Source organism: Gavia stellata, chromosome 8 (assembly GCF_030936135.1).
Source record: "Gavia stellata isolate bGavSte3 chromosome 8, bGavSte3.hap2, whole genome shotgun sequence".
Classification (NCBI taxonomy): domain Eukaryota; kingdom Metazoa; phylum Chordata; class Aves; order Gaviiformes; family Gaviidae; genus Gavia; species Gavia stellata.
In genome coordinates, this window is record NC_082601.1 from 27,018,815 (window position 1) to 27,037,966 (window position 19,152).

Genomic DNA, 19,152 nt, shown 5'->3' on the forward strand with positions numbered 1-19,152 from the left:
AAGAATTTCTCTCTGCTTGCTACACTGCTTAGTGAGCACACATTAAAATCCAACAAATAAGATGAAAACGGTAAGTTTGTGGAAGTAAAATAATACTTCAGAAGCCATATTGATTCAATGGTAGCTTGTTAGCTACTATCTCTCAACAAGAATAAAACATTATAATTAATAAAGAAGCCTTTCTTTAAGTGTTCAGACATCATTTGGTCTTTCCTTATCCATAAGGAAAATCTCAGAAAAGGGAGGGTAGCAGTTTTCAGGAATATAGAAAATAAATTTGTTCAAAGTAAAATTTGCAACAGCCAAGTTCAAAAATGGGTTACACATTGTAAAATGTGGGAACTATAAAAAAAATTACTGGAGCAGAAAAGAAAGTACTGTCACAAGTATTACTAAGAATCAAAAACACAGACTGAACAGAACTTGGTGATCAAACTGAGTGAGCCTGCAATAGGAAAAGTAAAAACACAAGAGGTTATGAAGCTATTTCTACAGGGAACCAACTTCAGGGTCCAAAGCTCCATGAGCCATGGCAGCTTCTCAGGACTCCATTAGATAATATATTTGTAAGAACTGTACCTAATACTCCCTCTCCTCCCCTACCATGAACTCATGAGCGGAGCATTAAAGTTGTTCATTTAATGTTCATTTAACATAGCTGGGGAAGGAAGGGTCTGCAGAAAAACACATTTTCTTCTTGTATCTGTAGCAAGTTAGTCTTACCATAGCTGATTCATAACTTGGAGGGACTTGTTCCGTTCATAGTTACTTCTGGATTCGTGAGACAGATGAACACCAACCCCCACAAAAGTAGTTAACTATTAATAGTAGCTCATGTTTTGTTTACACAGACTTGAAAGACTCCAGTGTTGAACAGGGTCTAACTAATGAAAGTTTAGAATTGGCACTTGAAGCCCACTCATGCAAAATACTAGACACACAGAAATTCTCACTTTTATACCTGGATTTAAACGGCACTGTTGAACTGTCTAAAAAACCACAAACCAAACCCAAAAACTATAATCTCTTGACATTTCCCAAAAAGACTGCAATAATTATGTAAATTATTCAGTTTCATGGCAAGTCATCTTGTGTAACAACTGACAGGTTTTTCCAACCCCACTTGTAAACACTACTAGAAAAGATTCAAACATCTGTACTCTGCCTGCACTGTGATTTTTGTGCAGCTTTCTTGCACTGAAGTATCTACAGATCAGGTAAATATTCTGTCAACCTGCCATAGCACAAAAAGAGAACAAGGTAAGAGTTATCACCAATTCTTTTCCTCAGTGAAAAATGATGGCCATTCATCTAAAAGATAACTGGTATATCTTTATCCATCTAAGAATCATTTTAACTCAAAATTGTATTTTTAAAGGAAATACTGAAAAACTTGAATGGGGCTTTAAAGAAATTACCTAAAGTTATCAGTTAAGAAGTGATAGCTATCATGGCTGTAGTCTAATATTTCCCAATACTAACACACTAAACAATAAGAATTATTTAATTAAACAGTAAACCAAGTTGTTCTTTGATCTTGGCTGTATGATTTGTAACTCCTTTCTAAAAATTAAAGATGTATAAATATTTACCACCACCTTCAGAGTACAATATTTAGTGAGATAAACCCAATCACGTTGTGATTTTAGGTGTGGCAAACAACACCTCCTTGTCTTACAGAAAAGCACTATACTCAGACTATTTGAGTCTTTAGGCTTAGAATTAAACCTGAAAAATAAAACCAAGGGAAATTGACTTGTGTGTTATAACTCAGAAGAAGTGGTGTAGTTAATAAACTGAAAATATGTTTCAGTTAAGGAAAGTAACTAAGAGAATCAAAAAAAAAGAACTTTTTTAATTCATTTTGCACCAAAGTAGTTGCTCAAGCTTTTTGCCAAGTCAGTAGTTTGCCTTTTTTACCCTGCTATTTGTAATGACTTACCAACATGGAAGCTACACAGCCATGGATTTCAAATCTGAGGAGATACTGCTCTATTAGAAACCACTCTGTTTTGCTTCCAGAAAAAGAAGGCAGGGCCAACATTATTTGTATAAATTTAACTCAAAAATTACAAGAGACTTCAACATAAAAACACTGGAGAATATTTTCCCCAAAATATTATTTTTCTGACTATTTGTTTTCAATCATTAATATGTTTTTATTTATGAAACTATATGGAATAAAAGTGCTTTAAAGAGACATAATTAACTGATTTCTCTGTCAGGTTCCTTTACTTACACTGAAGAACACTTAAAAGAACTACTGCATGAATCTTTACCATTCATTAAATTAAAGCATCCATTAATACTACACAATTCCAAAAAGATCAAAGCTGCTACAAATACCTAGGTTCAAAAAAGGTTCCTAGCATTTAAACTGCCACTCAGTAAAGTACTTTCCACTAAGAACATCTACATTTTGAAATGGATCAGGCAGCTTTAATAGCAAATTGAAAATGCACTCTAGTTAATGAGAACTTCTCCTTGCGGTGTAACGCTGAACAACAAACCTACTATGCATCTGCTATTACTATGGAAGCAATTGCCCCCTGTCCCAGGCTTTAATGTAAGTTGAGTTTTGGGGGTTTTGTTTGTTTGTTTTTAAACAGTAATTGTTTGATTTGCAATTGCTGGGGACAGTGGACAAATTCAAAGCAAAGCAAATTCTATTAACAAAGGGAACAGTTTTCACTTCTCAAGTGACTGGAGCAGGCTAAACTAGATAGCTAAAATAAACCAAACCAGGAAAATATTTATTTATGGCAACACTTATCAATTTGTGAAGTTGAGAAGTGCTCTGCAAGTTACCTACCTACCCTAGAATAGGCAATCAAACACCAAGAAGTAACACAGCTATCTATGACAGCAGTGAAATCAGCAAGAGAACTTCATTCATCATTTTAAGTATTCCCTTTTGTTTTTCTCTGGCATGGGGAGGAGAGAAAGTTATCTTCAACCCAAGATTCAAGAAGTTTTAATAAGTACAACGATAATTCCAGCCTTGCCTGAATTAACTACTTGGCAATAACCAAAATGTTGCAGCGCGTGGCTAATTCTTCTTCCACCCATTTCCATGTTGGAGAAAAGAGAGGTGAAAAGGAAGGAAAGATTTTGTAAAGAAAAATCCTGAAAATATTCACTCTGTATTTCTAAAACCACAGAAAAAAAACCAGAAAGGATTATTCTTGGATGTGTGCTAAATCATCATTCTTTTATATATTGACTGAAACCTCATGACACCAACTCTGTGGGTTGATTTACAGACTGCAGTGAACACAAGAGCTAAATGCCAACAGCAATAGCTTGGCTACTAGATTAAAAGTTTCAGAGATCCTTTTGAAATATTACAAAGCACTAACCAACAATATATTTCTGTTAAATACCTCCAGCAAATACAAGTAACCAACCTAGAAACCCCATCCAAATTATGCAGGGAGGAACCAATTGAGGAAAACAGAAACCGTACCTGAAAGAAAAGCCAATTTTTTCTTCAGAATGGGTAATATTACTGAAGCTTCCATTCTATTTCAGATAATTTTCACAGCTCTGAAACACAGGAAGTTAAAGTTGTCAAGAATGGGAAATCAATTACAATGCTTCACTAGAATGAGCACTGGCCAAAACACTTTCATACTCTTCTGAAGGAAGCACAGAACACCGTAACCAAAATCCAAACTATTGTAAATACTGAAGAAAAACACATTATCATATGCATTTTTTTATGTAAATCTTTAATTAGTGATTTTTTTCTCCTCTTCATAAAAGAAAAAATCAAAGCAGAATCTCAGCCAAGGATACTGAGATAATTTATATAAAAGTCCTATTTCCCAACCCCATTAAACTACAATTCATTTACAGGCAGATCATCTGTTTTCTCGGTCATTCAGACATAAAATAAGTGTAAATACAATTCCACTTTCACATAGTCTGTCCCATATTACCAGGAATATAATCGTTATTTAATTATGTTATGCTGCTTTTATGTCAGGACACTACCGTTACCCTGCAGGGGTAGGTCTTCAATCAGAGAAAAAGATCCAACAGCCAGAATAAGCATGTCTAACCTATAGCTGGGAATGCTTCTGCTCCCCGCTTTGTCTCCAAAACCCTTCTTACCCCATCCCATTTTTATTGCGTTATAACTGCAATTCACTATGATTAAGCTTCTGTGTTTCATTGACAATCAACAGGATGCTTGAACTCCAACCTCCTCTTCTAGACTACACAAAGTAGCAACTGGCATCTGCTTGTCAGTTTTTCTGAGTTCATACTTGCACAAATCAATCCATATAATAAAAAACCCTAATTCTGCACAGAAATACATAATTCAAGATATGCACCAGTATTTAGTCCAAATAAAAAACAGATTGAAAATATTTTTTCTCTTCAATTCCAGGCACAGGGTTTCAGACTGCAACCTGGAGTTGGATAATTCAGCATTCATGCACACAATTTTTTTTTTTCCTGAGGGGGTGGAAGTTAACTGAATCAAAACTATAAATGATCTAGGAGAAAGAAGAAAAAAAAAAACCAAAGAACTCCAAATAGAGAGCCTGAAGTAAAACAGAATAGTTATTCCTTTTCTTGTTAAAACAATGAGCTTCATTACAAACAAAAAAGCAGAATTATTATTTTATTATGAAACAGAAATAACATTTCAACAGCTTTTTACTGTCCCTCCCTATTCCAATATGTAACACTTCACAATGTTCATTCCCAGCCCTTATCCCAAAATCTCCATATTTAAGTGTCATTTTTGTCAATTATATACTATACACATTTCCCATATTACAGAAGGAAATAAACAAGTTTCAGTTTGTTCAGGAAACTGAGTCCCAAGACAGCTTGCACTTCAAGGAATTACTCAAATAAGTATCCTATTGAAGCTTCCTGTATGCCTCAGACAAAATTCAAGAATGACTGAGGCAGTCATTTTTATCCCTCAAACACCACACTCAAACACACCCTATTTAACTTTGGCAGTATTCCTTTTTTCTTAAGGTGTGGAACGTGTATGTGGTAACGATTTTCCCCCTCTCCTCCCCAAGCTATATTTCAAAATTATTACAAATGGTTCTTTATTATAATCAATGAAGAAAGCCCAAACCTACACACACACTTCATTATCTTCATACTTTCACATAGAACAGAAGTTTACGTCAACTTATTGACTCTAGGGAGCATGTTTCTTTGCTGTTCTGAAAAGACTAATTTATTTAATATGAAAGCACTGCCTGGCTTTCTGCCACAGTAGTGGCACTGATCATGGATCAAAATAGTTGTTCTTTTCAGTATTTCCTGAAACAAGAGGAAGCATTCTGTTCATTCAGAGTGGAGGGAGGTGAGTCATAACAATTGCCAATAATTTCAAACACCTAGCCCTTGTTCCAGAAACTCCTGAATTTTCAATTACTTCTCTTCTGTGAGAGCTTTGATGTGCTCCATCTAGAATAAAACTCTCACCAGAGCAGGCTATCAGAACACACCAAAAAAAAAATCTTCAGGTTTAAAAATAAGGTTTAACATCCCTTTCTATCTTAACACTCCAGAGAATCTCAGGATGAATTAAACTAAATGTCTTTTTTTAATATTGGAAAGTGAAACAATTTCAAGAGAGTTGCTGTCTACTTTCCATTGGGAGCTGTCAAAGGTGTTTTAAAAAGGTACACTGCTAAAAAGCAGCTAAGTATATTTAGACCTACAAATAAAATGTAAAGTCTTTAACTTGTTCAGAGAAAGACAAACCAACTGACTCTTAAACTGGCCATCAAGCTCCAATTTAGAATGAGAGAAGAGTGATGTGTTGCTCAATATCGTACCACTATTCAGCTGAAAGAAACAGATCCAGTGTTTATTCATCAATAAAAAAGGCATTTGGACTCATTAAATATAAAAAAGCTACAGAAGAAAAACAAGATCACTGAAGAGAACAGATTTCACTTGAGGAAAGTGAAATACTTCAAGAAGCTACATTTTATCACTTCCAAAACAAAAAAGACAAACTTTTATATGCTCAAATTTTACAGATATGAAACAAGTTAAAAGAGGTTAAATCTGTTCGCTGAATTTCAGAAACAATCTAGGGTGCTGCATGCCCACCTGCAATCTACTTTGCCAATTAAAATACCATATGCCAAATTGTAAAACTTCTGTACACAGGAAACATGCTAAATAAAAGAACTATATTGAAGAACCTTACTGAACTTGTTTGGAATGACACAGGCTTTCAGGTTTTTAAATTAATACAGCAATGTTAATCTCCAACAATGTATTCATTCTTTTGAAGATTTCCACAGAAAAAAGTGGCAAGACTAAATCCACATAATATTTTTATTTAAAACCTAAATACTTGAAAGGTGTTCCAGTGAAATAGAAAACTCTTCCAACCCCCTCACCAAGCAGAAACTGATACTACTTGTGGAGAAAATTCTTTTAAATACAAACTTAAATGAAACAGGTATACATTAAGGAGAGAATGAGAGGCTGGGGAAAGAGTAAACAAATAGTAAAAAAAAATTACAGAACAGAAAAATGCAAACAGTATTTCAGGCTGCACTCCAATGTGAAATCAAATCATGACTTGGTAGGCTGCATCCCCTATCATATCCAGGCTCTGGAAAGACTGTAAATACATTGCTTTACCCAACAGAGTTTTAAAATTCTAGAAATTCTTTCAAAAAAAACCCAAAAGCCACAAAACCCATACACAATATAAACTATGTGTAATTCAGCATTAAAGTGCGTAATTTCTGATGAAGAATATCACCTGCCTTTTCTGCTACATATCTTCAGTCTCATCTAATTAAAAAAAATAAATAAGAACCAATGTCCAGACACCGTTTAAAAATCATTAAAAGTTTGTTAAAGAGAGAGGGCAGAGGGAGAAGTTGACAGACTTGCATTGACTAGATGACTGGAAGTAAGATGCCCTGAAGATGTTAGGGAGAAGCTGCTCTGCAATTAACAGGTGGGTTTTTTTCTAAGCAACCCAGTGAGAACCACTGGTCAAACACATTAACAATCAAAAAGAACTCAGGCTCAATGAGAATTAATATAAACATGTTTACCCAAATTCATTAGATTAAAAACATTTAATACATTCAGTACATGGTGCAAGGTCTTTAAATGGGTTAGCCTGTTCACAAGCATCTATTGCAAGTTTCAAAGCTGGTCTGTTAAACACAAGACTAAAAGTCAGGGGAAGAAAATCTGGTTTCTATTCATTGTTCTGCTATGAAATATACACATGGCTTTCACCAAGTCATTTATCCCTTTTAGTCTTCATTCAGTCCCTCCATCTGTAAAATCGAGATGTTATATATTAATTCTCTTTTTACAAGAGTATTGTGATGTTTAATTCATTAATGTTTTTGAAGACTTGAGAGATTAGAACTCCATAGATCTGCCTGTAAATAACCAAGAAGCAGATGGGCAGCTACATTCAAAACCATAGCAGCTTGCAAGTTCAGGCACAAACAATAGCACAAATAACAGACATTCTGAAGTACTGGGGGGGGGGGGGAAGAGATAAAAGCCTCAATCATATAGGATGAAATTCTTTTTTTCTTTTAAAATCAACTTCTGAATTGCAGACCTTCAAAACTAACAGCCTCATTCCCTGAAGCCCACAAAGAATTACCCCATGCTTTCCCTGGATCAGCTTAAAAAAAAAAGTTCATCTGTCCCACACAGAAATAAAATCCATGTGTAAAAGACAGAAAGAAAGCTGAATATCACAATTATTGATTATGTTGATTATTATTTCACTGTCCTTTATAGCTACATTAAAGCTGTGAGAGAGGTGACATCCTAAGTGGCATAAAGGGAGAACACGAATGAAGGTGTCTCCAGTGCTGATACCCCAGGGTAATTTGAGAAGCACACCAAACCTGCCCAAAAAATAGAAGAAGGCTGTAAGCATTCATTCATTAATGCTGTCTTCAATTAAAGAGCACATGGAACTGGGTTACTCAGCTGGACAGTTTCAAAATAACAATAAAACCTGACAGATGAACATCAGCTTAGGTATTCAAATGCAGTGTTTAGTTTTACTCTTTAACATATTATGAGCAGCATTAATAAATTTTTAATGTTAAAGCCCTTTAAGACCTCAGGAGAAGAGGTAACTCCACATATTTAGGAAAGATCAAATGAAGGTTTTCACTTTTTCAACCATTTTGTTCAGTTACGACCATTTACTTTTTGACTATCTGTAAAAACTATCCATAAAAAAGGGCATACTGAAGTTTTATATTGTGCCTGATTTTCAAGTTGCACACGAAAATAGTCCTGATCTTCCATAACCTGTTTATGCACACTAAGGAATTAAGAAAATAATAACCATAGACTCAGTAGATTTCATCAGTATGTAAGCTTGTTTAACTGTAAAGCAAAACACAACCATACGATATCAGTTCCATGACACATACACAGTTAGTACTCTAACTCAGCAACTTGTGACAGCAAATGAATGGACAGATTGAAAACATGCTCTACTTTTGGTTAAACCTAGGGTTAACAGTTTGCTAGGCCATGATCCAAAAGCAGATTTTCACAGCCATACCAAATTTAAGCTTGGAAAAACTCCATTTCTTCTGCCCATTTTCACCTGCAGGTTCAAGGCTTACCTTGTACACTTTGTCTAACTATAGTTAATAATAGAATTTAGAAGAGCTGTTAGAAGAGCTGTGTGTTAAATACTTCCTCTATTTAATCCACCTTCCATATTCGTTTCCCCACCCTTTTCCCCCCGCCTCAGCATTTTGCGAGAAGTGAAGTAAAAGATGAGTGGCGAGAAGTGAAGTAAAAGATGAGTGGCGAGAAGTGAAGTAAAAGATGAGTGGCGAGAAGTGAAGTAAAAGATGAGTGGCGAGAAGTGAAGAGCAATATAATGAATCGCAAACCAGCAAATAGAGAACAAGTGAATAAGAGAGGTTATGCCACCCAAGAAGAAAAAGACATTGTGCTCGTAAGTTTTAACTTTGATCTCAGTCAACTATTCATTTCACAGAATGGTAGAGCTTTTCCTCAGACTTGGAGCAAGTGTCAGAGGGAAAGAAAAGAAGGAAGAGTACCAAGCACAGAAATAATATAACTAAAGGATACACAATAAGATCTGTGTGTACAGCTGTGAAACACAATACCGACACCTTAGTCTTTTCATACAAGAAGGGCAAGGACAGGATACTGTGCAACAATTAAATCTCTCTACAAAATCCAAAGCATTTCTTTGGATTCAAAGGCCATGGCAACAGACAGAAGTCTTGCTCCAACCCAAAGGAACACATGCAGAAGTTCGTAATGATGCTGTAACACATGACATACAAGATGAGCTTACTAGTTTCCTACCCTTTCCAGCCTCAGGCCAAGCCGAACACATATGGTGTATGTTAAATTACAGCAGTTTTCAGGCTTCTTTAATCTAGAATAGTAGAGAAAATAAGTCACAGATTTTGGATGCATCTCCACATTTCCTTTTCTGCCACATTTACAGAGAGATACCTCTATGTTTACCTTCCTGCAAAACTCTATAGCTTGCCCTTGTAGGATGTTACCACAGGCAACAGAAGGCTCTGATCTACCTTATACTCTCCCTCACAACAGGCAGCCAAAACAGTAGAAGCTGCAGTCATCTGGTATAGTCCCAACTCACTTCACAGCATCAAGTAACCACAGAATACACAAAATGATGCAATTTGAGAGGTTGCTTCTTCCACTCCTTTCTACATAGCAATAGGTCAATTGAAATGCTATGTTCAAAGCATAGCACAGACTTTTTCTCTTCCTTGTCACACTTCTGTAAGACCCCTAAAAAAATAAATCTCAGGTTCAGCTCTTAAAATTTTACTTAGTCAGAGATTATGTGGAAATAAGACAGAAATCACACAGACTGTAAATTCTCCCATAGAAATAGCTTTTGAGTCACAGGTTGGGGGGAAGAAAAATGAGTAGTAGAATAAAATTACATACTCTTCTTCTAGCTCCCTCTACTAAAAGAAAAAACCCAAACAAGTCATAAAAGCTTGCAAAAATGAGCTGGAGGAAATTAGTACCTTATCACTGGTTCTTTAAGGAACTGTCCAAAACCGGTTTGTGATTAAAGATCACAGAGGGCTCTTATGCCTTCAGTACTTCATAAAAACTAAGACAGTGGGAGGAAAGTAATTGGACAATTCCAGGCCATAAGCAGCCGAGCCAAAAGACAAAGTCAAAAGACAAACGCCGCACTGATGAGTGCAACTGTTGGCAGTCTGGAGCAAACTTCCTCTGGGGTGCAAGATTAGGACTTCTTGTTCCTTTTGTAGCATTTATATAATAAAACAATCTACAACCTCATAACAATACACATACTTGGCATTGGTTACAAGTGCTTTGTGTCTCAGGCCCTTGGAATTAGTTCTCAGCCCAGTAGAGTGACACTGCAACCAGCAAAAAGGAGCAAAAAGAAATGCTTTTCTAAACTGAAAGCCATGTAGAGTGACACTGCAACCAGCGAAAAGGAGCAAAAAGAAATGCTTTTCTAAACTGAAAGCCATGTAGAGTGGCAGGCAGTATGAAAGGGCAAGGGACTGTTTGAGAGGAAAAGTAGGGTGGGGTGTGTAGACATAAGCATAGCAGACACAAAAGCAGTCATCCTTTTTTAGGTGGAGAAAACTGACCCAAAACAAGAAGAAAACAAATGAGAGGCTAATAAAAAGACTGTTTACAGATTTCTAAAACTTTGTGTTTGATACCTGACCAAAAAAGCTCCCAGCTCAAGAGTAAGATTTTGCATGGACCTTGAAACATCCTGAACAATTTCGTCTGCATTTTTTAAGAACTTTTACGGTAGTGGCTTTCCCCACCTTACTGCACAACACACAAGGTAGACACAATGAGGATAACGATAAAAATCCCTTCATAAGGAATAAATAAGTAATTTGAGAACTTTGCTAATCTTAACCAAACATGAAAGTAGAGGAGATTGAAATACGCCAGATCTGGTACATAAATACCTTGTTCATTAAAATTTTTAAGTTTCAAAATATTTCAGAATTACACTAATTCATTGCTATACAAAATAAAAAATTATCTATGCTGCCTTTGAATTACTGTGTGCAAGAGAAAAATCTTTCCTTAGCTTGCACAGATGTCTTCAGTTTTTGTGCTAATGTTAACAATTCTGAACATTTCAGCTGCAAACCGTGAATTAAATTGGCCACAGCAACCACCTGCAGTACCAACAGCACCTCTCCCTCTCTCCCACACCCTCAAAACAAAACACATAGCATTCCGCTATCATAAATAAATGGTCACATGCTTCAGAGAATATAAAAATCAAGCTCTCTAAACTGCTACCTGGAGCACCTTGCATAAATGTAACACTCATACATTTTCCACTGATACATTTTCTAGGTCCAAATTAGAATGTAACATGAGAGAATTAGTAAACGCTATGCTAGCAGGGAGAAAATGGAAAACCCACATTGAGGGTATACTGATTAGAAAGAAACCATCACTTTTACCAACAGCTAAAAGTAGATAAGCCATGGCACCTTTCATCTACGTATTATGTGTCCATCCTGACCCTTTCCCTCAAGAAGGGCCATTTATTTTTTCAAGTTCAGCCGTACATATTATTTAGTGACCAAAACATCAAATTAACATCAAATCCATTTATCTTATTCTTCCAACACCTTTTATTTTTTTGGCCTTATTTGATCTGGTCAACATTTATCCTTCATGGTATCTCTCTAAGAACACATCTCAAATTCAACTCTGACAACACCGTAGGAGTTTAGCTTGGGCTCTGAATTCTTATGTGCCTACTACATCTATCTCCCTTGAATCATTGATTCTGCGAAGCCCTAAGTCATACCTTCATGTCCTCTTAACTATTGTAACTTCCTTTTTAATGGGTTCTTTATGTCCCAGCGTCCCAAACTTCAGCTTGTCCAAAACGCAGCAGCTCATCTTCTCACCTAGAAACAGGAAAACAACACTCCATATTGATTTTCACTTGCTTCCTTGTCAAGTTTAGAGTCTGCTATAAGGATATCCTCACTTCAAAATCTCTCACTCTTACTTAGTCTAAAGAGTAAAAAGTTTTGCCAGTGCATCTTTCTATTTGCTCACTCAAGGTGCTCAAGTATCTCACTTCTCTTCTGTGCACAAGCTTATCAACCCCAGAGCAGCAACAATCTACCTCAATGCTTTTAAAACTTCTTTCCTTCCTCTCACCCACAGCCATAGCTCCCTCTTTAAATTAGAATTCACATATCTCCAGTCTTGGGCTTAAACACCCTGTAATACATTTGCAAACACTACTCTTTGTGTGAGACTAATTAGCACTATGTGAGACACTGTAACACAAGCTGCACTATTTTATAGTATCTAAGTTAACTTTAGTATCAGAAGCTCTGGTTATGTTACGTAGTTACGTTATAGCACCTTATAAGATTTTTTAAAAGTCACAAGGTGAGAACAAAGTAAAGCAGGCAAGTTAAAGCAGGCATGAGTTACAGTCTAAATAAATTTGCGCAAAACCAATTACATAGATATTGTTCTATGCAGTGTATTCGACAATGTCAAAGCTTTATAAGAACCAAATATATTGCACAAAAATTTTAAAGATCTTATTTTTGGAAGAGATTGACCTTACTTACCATTGGTACTGGAATGCAACACTGTCTGTTAGGGATACAAGTTAGAGCTCCGGATCCTGGATTCTGCAAATTTAAAGTATTTGACAATATTTTTAGATGTTAATACTCAATCTAAAACTTTATTTCTTTGGAGGCTGAAAACAAGGGTTTATTACAAAGCTACATGATAGGCAAGTCAACATTTTCATTATATATTCACAAATATTTGTAAGCTAGACATTTGAGTTGAGTGGGACAGCAAGAATCCCGTATTTTTTTACCAAAACATATGGTAGACATCAACATTGTTTATAATTAGCAGGCAATGCTCCTGAGGCAGCACCGGAAGCAGTGTGAAAGTAACAAGAACCAGAATCCTTGTAGTATGTTTTCAGTCAGAGGTGATCTACACAGAGTTTTAGGCAAAATTTAAAATAGAACAGTGTCAATGTTTTTTGTGAAAAGAGGAAGAAGGTATTCCTACAACCTAAGTTAATCACTGCTATAAAATTAAAAAAGCAAATTACAACTTGAATTTAAAAATGTAAATAGTCCCTATTTGTATTAGAAGATGCAGAATTAAGAGATAAGCATCAAACTTAAAGCCTCAGCAAACGCTTTAAGACTTGCATGAAACCTTGTAACTGACCAAATTCCACCCACCAACGAAACCCAAAACCGCGAAATTAGTGTATACTGTGTTACAGGCAAAGCCAAGATGCTAAACACATTTCATAGGTCTTACAGTTACTCAGATACAGCAATCATTATAGTAATATGTCTCACAACAAGTTTTAAATTAAAAAAACCCTTACATTTCCAGAAGTTTTCTAGTCAGGCAAATAAACTAGTGGCCTCAAAAAGATGGAAAGAAGGCAAGAGTACACATTCATAAATCAGGAACAAGAATATCAATAGCAAGTGCTCAAAACAGCTTGAACAGAGATGCGGTGGAAGTCCTGCAACATAATTTCTTATCCCTACAAGACCCTAGGGTAGGCTTTGCCTATTTATCAGAAGCTACCTATTGAAGGTGTTCTGTATTTCTGCAACCACTCATAGTCACTGGGGAATAAAGGTGTTTCTCTTCATACTCTATTCCTAAGGACTCTTGACAGTTATGTAGCATTGTATTAAAGTTCACCATCAATGATGTATCTAGTCTCTTCCACGAGTATCTCCAGTTCCTCTCCCTACTACCACTCCCAAGCAGCTGCCAACTGTAACTGAGCTGAACTTCACCCAACTCCGTCATTCTGCTGCTGGAAAATAACAAACCCAATTACATTTCCCATTTACGTAAGCTTTACTGAGAAATGTAATTCCACAGCCAATTTAGGATTATAGCCTACAACTCCAAGAGACATCATGGCACTATTTCTCGTAAGAAAATTAAAAATACATATATTTTCTTCTCTTAACTTTTGTTTCTCAGAAAACTGATGTTATAGGTCATCTAAACTGCAAATAAAATATCATCTATTAGCATACTAGTTTAGAAAAAACAGGTGGCTGCGGTCATTTTATAGGATTCTTCCAGCAGCAATCTATGATGTAAAGAATTGTGCAAAATCCTAAAATCCATCGCTAAAAGAACATTGTAAATCGCTCCTAGTTTTGGTGAGGTTTTCTGTTTTGTTTTTTTCCCCCCTTATCAAGCAAAGCATGATCAGCACCTTACCAGCAAGCAGTAGGCCTCTCTGACCAAGCTCCAGGTCTATTCTGCAGTCCACCTTCCCCCTTTTCTCCTTCTTAAGTTTCTGCTTGATATAGACAACAGGACTAGGACTATAAAATCCTCACATTCAGAAAAATGAGAACCCTTATTAGCATGGAAGTTCATCACCATCAACGTTGCTATAACGTAATGACTGTATTCATTATTTACTATACACTGAATCTTAGCAGACGATGTCACAGAATGGGGAAAAGGGGAAAAAACCTGGTACTTCCTCATCACAGTGAATTTTAATGTGTGAACAAAGTCAACATCCCATCATTAGGACAAAGCAGACACTGCAACAGTAAAAATGCAGAGGACCGGTATTCCCTTTGAAATGAAGAAAGATGAAAGAACAACTGACAAAAGCATCTACTAATACCCATCCATGTAAGCCTTACCAATTTTGCTCATTAAAAATACTACAAAAACTCAAAAAACAAAGAACCGTTCTCCACTAGCCGTCTCCACTCTTTAATAGTCGCTTCCATACAGTTGTATAAAGTCTTTAAGAAAAAGGGTGCTTTAAAGCATCTCGTTGCTACAACTGCCTGGCTAAAAAGCTCTGTTACAGGGTAGCAAGGGACGCTATAGTTATGGGGAGAAAGGCAAAACTGCTAGACAATGGAGCTGTCAAAGATCAAAGAAATGGCAACCGTGGCTCTGAGCAACCACTGCTTCAGCAGTGAATCAGCTTCCCGACCAGGCAGCGCTTCCAGAAGCCCAGGAGTGCCCGACGCCGAGGCAGTGACACGGCCGTGACTCGTCCCCACCAGCCCGCCGCCGCACTGACCAGCGGCGATGCGCCGGGAAACTCCCCCCGAGAAGCCGGGCGGATCGGCGACCCGGCTCCCGCCCCCATCTCCCTCCGGGAAGCTCCCCCTTGCCCCGAGCCCTCTCCTTCCTTCCTTCCTTCCCAAGCCTGCCGTGACACCTGCGGGGCGGCCGCGGCGGGGTCCGGCGGGAGAGGCCGCCGCCCTCCCGCGCCCGCCGCCCGCACAAAGGCAGGCCCCGGCGAGGCGGCAGCGGCCACCCAGGAGCCCCCCCGCCACCGCGGCCACGTACGTTGCGGCAGCACGAACAATACCCAAACCTGTTGCGCGGGTTCCCCTGGGCTGTGCCGACCTGCCGTGCCCCCGGCCCGGGAACAGCCGGCGGGACCCACAACGGGGCAGGGAAGCGGCGGGGGCTGGGGAGGAAGAGGCGGCGAGCCCCGCCGCCAGCCGCCAGGTACCCCGTTAGCCCGCCTGCCTGCCGCGAGGACGCGGCGCCGGCCAGGGAGGCCGGGTGCGGGAGGGCTGCCCCGCCGCAAGGCCGGGCCACCACCGCCCCCCGGGAGGGCCGGGAGCCAGCCACCGCCCGGCGGAGCGGAGCGCCCCACAGCTCCAACGCCGCCGCCCGGGGAACAAAGCGCAGCCAGGCCGCAGGGCCTGCGCTGGGCCCGGGGCCGCCCCTCCGCCGGGCTGGAGCGAGGGAAGAGCCCCTCCGGACGCGGCTACTCACCCGGCTGCGGCGCTCCGGCTACCCGGGCTAGGAGGACGCCGGCGGCAGGGCGGGCGGGCGCGGGGCGGAGCCTGGATCCACCCGCTCCGGCCAGGCTGCGGCGGCTGCCCTCAGCCGCCTCGTAGCGCCTCGCTGGCCCGGCGGCAGCCCCCGTGGACGGGGGCGGCTCCGACCCCTCCCCCGTCGGCAAGGAGACAGCGAGCACCGGGCGCTGCCGGGCCCGCCTCCGCTCCGCTGCCCTCGCCTCAGCTCCCCCCGCCTGCGGGGCGCAGAGCCGCGGTACCGCCCGCCCCTCCCGCGGAGCCGCCGCGGCAGCTGCGCGGGACCCGGCCCGGCCGAGAGACAACACGAAGCCCCACCCCAGCGGGAGACAATGCGCCGCCGCCGCCCCGCTAGGGGGTGCCGAGCGCTGCGCCCCGCAGGCCTCGGCCCCGCCAGGCCCCCTTCCCGCCGCCCCGGCCTCCTGTCAGCAACCCAGGGGCCGTTGTAAATACCCAGCGTAGGACAGGCTGGAGCCTGACGGACGACGGGGTTTTTTTCACTAGCAGTCCTGTTAAGGTAACAGCAGTCGGGCTTTACTATTTGGAGATACATGTGCGTGAGTGTGGCTCGCATGCAGGTGAAATTGATCACAGGTGAAAACTGGTCGTTGATAGTGCCTCAGGCAGATGTCGGCTTCCACCTGCGGCCCTTTGCCATCAGTGTTTCGGTAATCACAACACTAACGCGTATTTTGTTCCCCCCAGATTGCTGCTAATAACCTGTCGTCTTCCAGGCTCCTGGACAAACATCCTGAAACTCTGTCATGCCAAGACTAAAATAATACAAGCAAAAATGTGGAAAGAAATGCTGTGAAGATAGGCAGCCAGGACACTTGTCTTGCTTTGAGTCTAACTGCCCTAGGTCAAGTTGTTGTCAGTCTCTGCTGAACACATCATTTTTAGGCTACATAATCGGTCTTAAAAAAAAAAAAATGGCCTCTGCAGACTCTATCTTAACAGTAATTTTACTCTTGTTATTTGCAGAGCAACTGAATATCATTTGCTATATCTCATTCCAAATAGGAAAACTGTCTCACATAGACTGCAACTGCTTGGTTTCTTCCCTCAAAACACAGTTTGCAAAACCACCACTGTTTGCCCCCTTTCCTGGTGGCTGCCTGTCAACATCTGCTGTAGCAATCGCCCTCAGCATCACCATCAGAGCACGCCTGTGGTACTGTCCTCATCCCTAGCCTCTGGTGACTCAGAAAGCTGTCCCTCTCTCAGCAACACAACCCATTGGACATGCAAGAGCTGAAGACAAAGAATTGTCATTCAAATTTTCAGAGGAGGCCTGTCAGCCTCGAGAACATATCTTCTCTGTTGGGCCTTTCCTTCCTGGAAAAACACTTACAACAGTAGCAGCAAAAGAAGAGGAAGAGCAAAAAAAACTTCCCTAACAACCTGTAGAGATAAGCAGAGATAAGTGATCTTCATCAGCTTCCCACCAAAAGTAATTGCTGTAGAGAACCATACAAATTATTTTTTACTTTATTAAAAGCGGAAAATTTTATCAATATTTTAAGCGTGTGCACTAATGGTTTAAGAATGTGCCAGATACAACTTTTACGTCACTCTTCTACATTTACGCTTATTTATTGCATACTTGTGGTCAGAAGCTAAGACAATAGAAAGAAGCTTTCACTGTTCATCAACATTTACTTAAGATCCCATGGGCTGTATCTTTGTAATCTCTGACTGTAGGACAAATAGTATTTCAGAACACTAGATAAGTGGATGCCCAGCACCAATGTCCAGCACAAGTGAAAACTCAGTGGAAGTCACTGACACATATATCTTTCATCTTTAAAAGGAGCAAAACTAAAATCAGCAAAGGGAAAACTACAGCTGACTGCCATACTGAGTTTTAGTTTGTTATTTCACACTTCTAAAAGCCTCTGTAGTGTAGACATTACATTCTGCATACATTCCTACCATATCGCCTATACAATAAATGAAAGTACATTTATTTATGACAAGATTATGCACTTTTGGTTTGGCTTGTGGATCTCAAACTTTTCAGTATGCATGAACTAATTAATCCTAATAAAATTTCTCATAGTTACTTTTGAGAGCAGAGAAATTTAGGCCAAAAGGACATAGACCCAACTTCTCCTTCTATGTTTTCCTGGTCACAGCTGGAATCTCTTCTCAAACGACTGAACAAGGCTTCTCCTTCAGAGAGGAGGGGCAGAACTCTTGCAGCAGCTTCCAACACTCTAAGACAGAGCAACCCAAAAAGTCGCTCTCATTTGTACTCTGGCTAGAGCTGTGCTAGTTTGAGTATCAAGATATTTTAACAGGTTTTCTGACTTTCCTTTTCTGTGTATACTCTGCTGAGTGATTTGCCAGGACAGAATCTGAGATGATTAATTTTGTTTAAGGTCATACTGGCAGTACAGAGTTGTAGTTAATTGCCTTTGCCATGCAAACTGCCAGTAAAAAGAAATCACAGTACATTTTTGTATCAAGGATCCATTTGATTAAAGTGGGCCTTAATATACACTATTATTGTCCAGCAGCCATGCCAGATTAACTCAAATACGAATAAAAGTAAATAGGCTGAAAACATCCTGAGCTTTGGGTGCTGTGCTGCGTGCCAACACAACAGAGCCTTTGTTACAGGCAGAGCAGCGCTCTCACAATAAGAGTTACTGCTTCCAGGTTCAGTTGCTGCAATTCCAGAAAAATCAGCTTTCAATGAAAAACAAACCAAACCCCCACACACTTCTAGTGGACACCAGTTCATCACCATGACACTGGTCCCAGGGGCCACCAGGTGTGACAGTGGCCATCCTGTGCAGCACCCCATAGGCCTGTTACGCACTTTCGCTCTTGCTCCACTTGCCACTGGGTGCAGGGAGATGCTGCCGGGCACAGCCTTGCACTGGGCAGGCTGGAAACCCTCCACCTGGAGTGATTTACTCTGCTGCCTTTCTTGTTATGTGCTTCCACATCTCCGTGCAACAGATAGACCATTGTTTTTACCTGTAGCACAAAAATGAATGTGAGGAGTTAAATTACTGTAAGCTACCACTATCCAGTGTAAGTGGCTACAGATGTATCTTGCAGACCACTGCAATTCATAAAAGGTATACACAGTAAATAAGCAAATAACTATAGAATCATAGAATCATAGAATTGTTTAGGTTGGAAAAGATCTTTGAGATCATCAAGTCCAACTGTAAACCTAACACTGCCAAGTCCACTGCTAAACCGTGTCCCTAAGCGCCTCATCCACATGCCTTTTAAATACCTCCAGGGA

The 19,152-nt window shown here is 39.9% G+C and overlaps 1 protein-coding gene across 2 annotated transcripts in view; it reads right to left on the reverse strand.

Annotated features, from left to right (window-relative positions):
- SESTD1 (SEC14 and spectrin domain containing 1) overlaps positions 1–15,884 on the reverse strand; it is a 62,703-nt gene extending 46,819 nt beyond the window's left edge. For both annotated transcript variants that reach the window (XM_059820097.1, XM_059820096.1), the window contains exons 1-4: positions 15,847–15,884; positions 12,645–12,707; positions 11,858–11,960; positions 3,467–3,546 (exon numbers count right to left, since the gene is read on the reverse strand). In XM_059820097.1, the coding sequence (XP_059676080.1) occupies positions 3,467–3,521 (55 nt within the window). In that variant the 5' untranslated portion in view covers positions 3,522–3,546; positions 11,858–11,960; positions 12,645–12,707; positions 15,847–15,884. The remainder of the gene's footprint in view (positions 1–3,466; positions 3,547–11,857; positions 11,961–12,644; positions 12,708–15,846) is intronic.
- Positions 15,885–19,152: the final 3,268 nt, after the last annotated feature.